Source organism: Cibotium barometz, chromosome 36 (genome assembly GCF_041138505.1).
Source record: "Cibotium barometz isolate CiBa-2024 chromosome 36, ASM4113850v1, whole genome shotgun sequence".
Classification (NCBI taxonomy): Eukaryota; Viridiplantae; Streptophyta; class Polypodiopsida; order Cyatheales; family Cibotiaceae; genus Cibotium; species Cibotium barometz.
Window position 1 is genome coordinate 20,726,570 of NC_141081.1, and position 1,857 is coordinate 20,728,426.

Sequence of the window (1,857 nt, forward strand, 5' to 3'; positions counted from 1 at the left end):
TCCTACTTACCTAGGGGGATGTTCCGAGTACAAGACGCTTCACCTTTACTACCACCAGTTCTACCACCACAGGCTAAGATCAATCAAGTATTGATCGAAGAGCTGTTAGAAGATGTTGACAACGATGTGGGAAGTAGAACTTAGCAGGGAGTACTACGAGGAAACGACTAAGGTTATGCCTGAATATTACGTCCTACAGAATAACACGCCAGTACCTATGTTTCAAACCACGGTACAATGGAAGGGAAAGGACATGAACTCGAATCTGAGAAGAGGATCACTACAATGCTTTGGCTGCGGAGGGGCGCATTTAATTAATGTCAAGGCCGGTGAGCTAAGAGAAGCAACGGGATGTTTTAGTGAAGAGAATGTTTTGGGCAAAGGTAGTGTGGGCACCGAGCTGTTCTTGCAGGAGGAAATGCAGTGGCAGTCAAATTGCTCAACAACGACATGGCCTTGGCAAACGAGGCCACCTTCAGAAGAGAGGTTAAAATATTGGCTAAAGTGAGACACAAGAATGTATTGAGAGTGTGGGGGTGCTGCTTCAACTTGGACATGAAAGCTATCATTCTAGAGCTCATGCCCCATGGCAGTCTAGACAAGTATCTTCATGGTCGATCAAGGCTTGCAGATGATCAGCGGCTTTCCGGAGAGCAGAAGCTCAGAATACTCCGCGGAGTGGCACAAGGACTAGAGTATCTACACCATCGCCATCCCGAGGGCTCCATTGTGCATTGCGATATCAAGCCAGAAAACATCCTACTGGATGCAGATCTGGAGGCACGCATAGCCGATTTCAGGATCGCAAAGGTGCTTAAGGGCTGCAGCTTTCAAGAGTCCGCCTCCATTTTGCTGAGAGGGTCGGTTGGCTACATTGCTCCAGGTACGTATAATCTGTGTTCTTTAATTAGTCTTGATCGAGGCAGCTTTGCAGTGTGCACTTGTCGTCTCGAGTGGGTGGTGGTGGTTCATTACATAATAAAAAGGGGGGAGTCAAGATAAGTCTTGGCTTTGTTTAATACACATGCTATCTCTCACTCCAACACTTACGTTTAAATAATATGTTGTGTGTATTTCCTGACACCTCTAGCATGGCCACTTGTGATTCTTCACTTCTTTTGCCGTCCGTGATGACAAGCATGCCATTGCTCTTCAATTCGTTGTTTATCTCCATGTTTCTTTTTAAATTCTTTTCTTCTTCAGAGTAGTTGATTGCCTTCATGTCTCTAATCTCTAGAATATGGGTTCAAACCAAATCCTAGTACCAAGGCATGCAGATGTTTACAGCTTTGGAGTGGTGATGCTTGAAGTCCTAACCGGTAAGAGACCAACATGCAATGAAATATTAGAGGAAGGTCACACATTCTTGTCTTGGGTGAGATCTGCCTACCCAGACAAAGTGTTCACCATTCTCAACACTCCAAATCTCTCACCCAACATTGCATCACAACTAGTTCATGTGGCGCTCTTGTGCATGCAAGATTCACCCATCGACCGCCCCACAATGCTTGACGTATGTCGCATCTTGATGGGTCATCACAATGCAAACTCTCATGAATATCCCATTGACCTGATCTTGCCAAATGCATTAGAGCTTAATGCATCTCGTAATTCTACACAAGATGAATAATATCATAAGCCTACACCTTTTGTAGCTCTTTCATGTTGTCCTTCAAATAATGCACAATTATGTTCCATGGTTATTGCTACATCCTTGACAAACACTATTGTCATAATCATTATCAAGAGTGTGACTCCTAGGACCATCCTTTGTAAAAAGGGTCAACTATTGCTAGTAAAAGGGGATACTGCTCCATCCTTGCCAACCCTATTGTCATAATTATTATGGTGAGTGTG

At 44.2% G+C, this 1,857-nt stretch overlaps 1 protein-coding gene across 1 annotated transcript; it reads left to right on the plus strand.

The window, feature by feature from the left end:
* The first annotated feature begins 450 nt into the window (after positions 1 to 450).
* LOC147617604 (leucine-rich repeat receptor-like protein kinase TDR) lies at positions 451 to 1,208 on the plus strand. Its single transcript, XM_086775466.1, has 2 exons — positions 451 to 883; positions 1,204 to 1,208. The coding sequence occupies exons 1-2, from the start codon at positions 451 to 453 to the stop codon at positions 1,206 to 1,208; spliced, it is 438 nt and encodes a 145-aa protein (XP_086631592.1).
* The last annotated feature ends 649 nt before the right edge of the window (positions 1,209 to 1,857 follow it).

Coding starts and splice junctions, on each gene's coding strand:
- LOC147617604 (XM_086775466.1), top strand. CDS start 451: ATGGCCTTGGCAAACGAGGCCACCTTCAGAAGAGAGGTTAAAATATTG.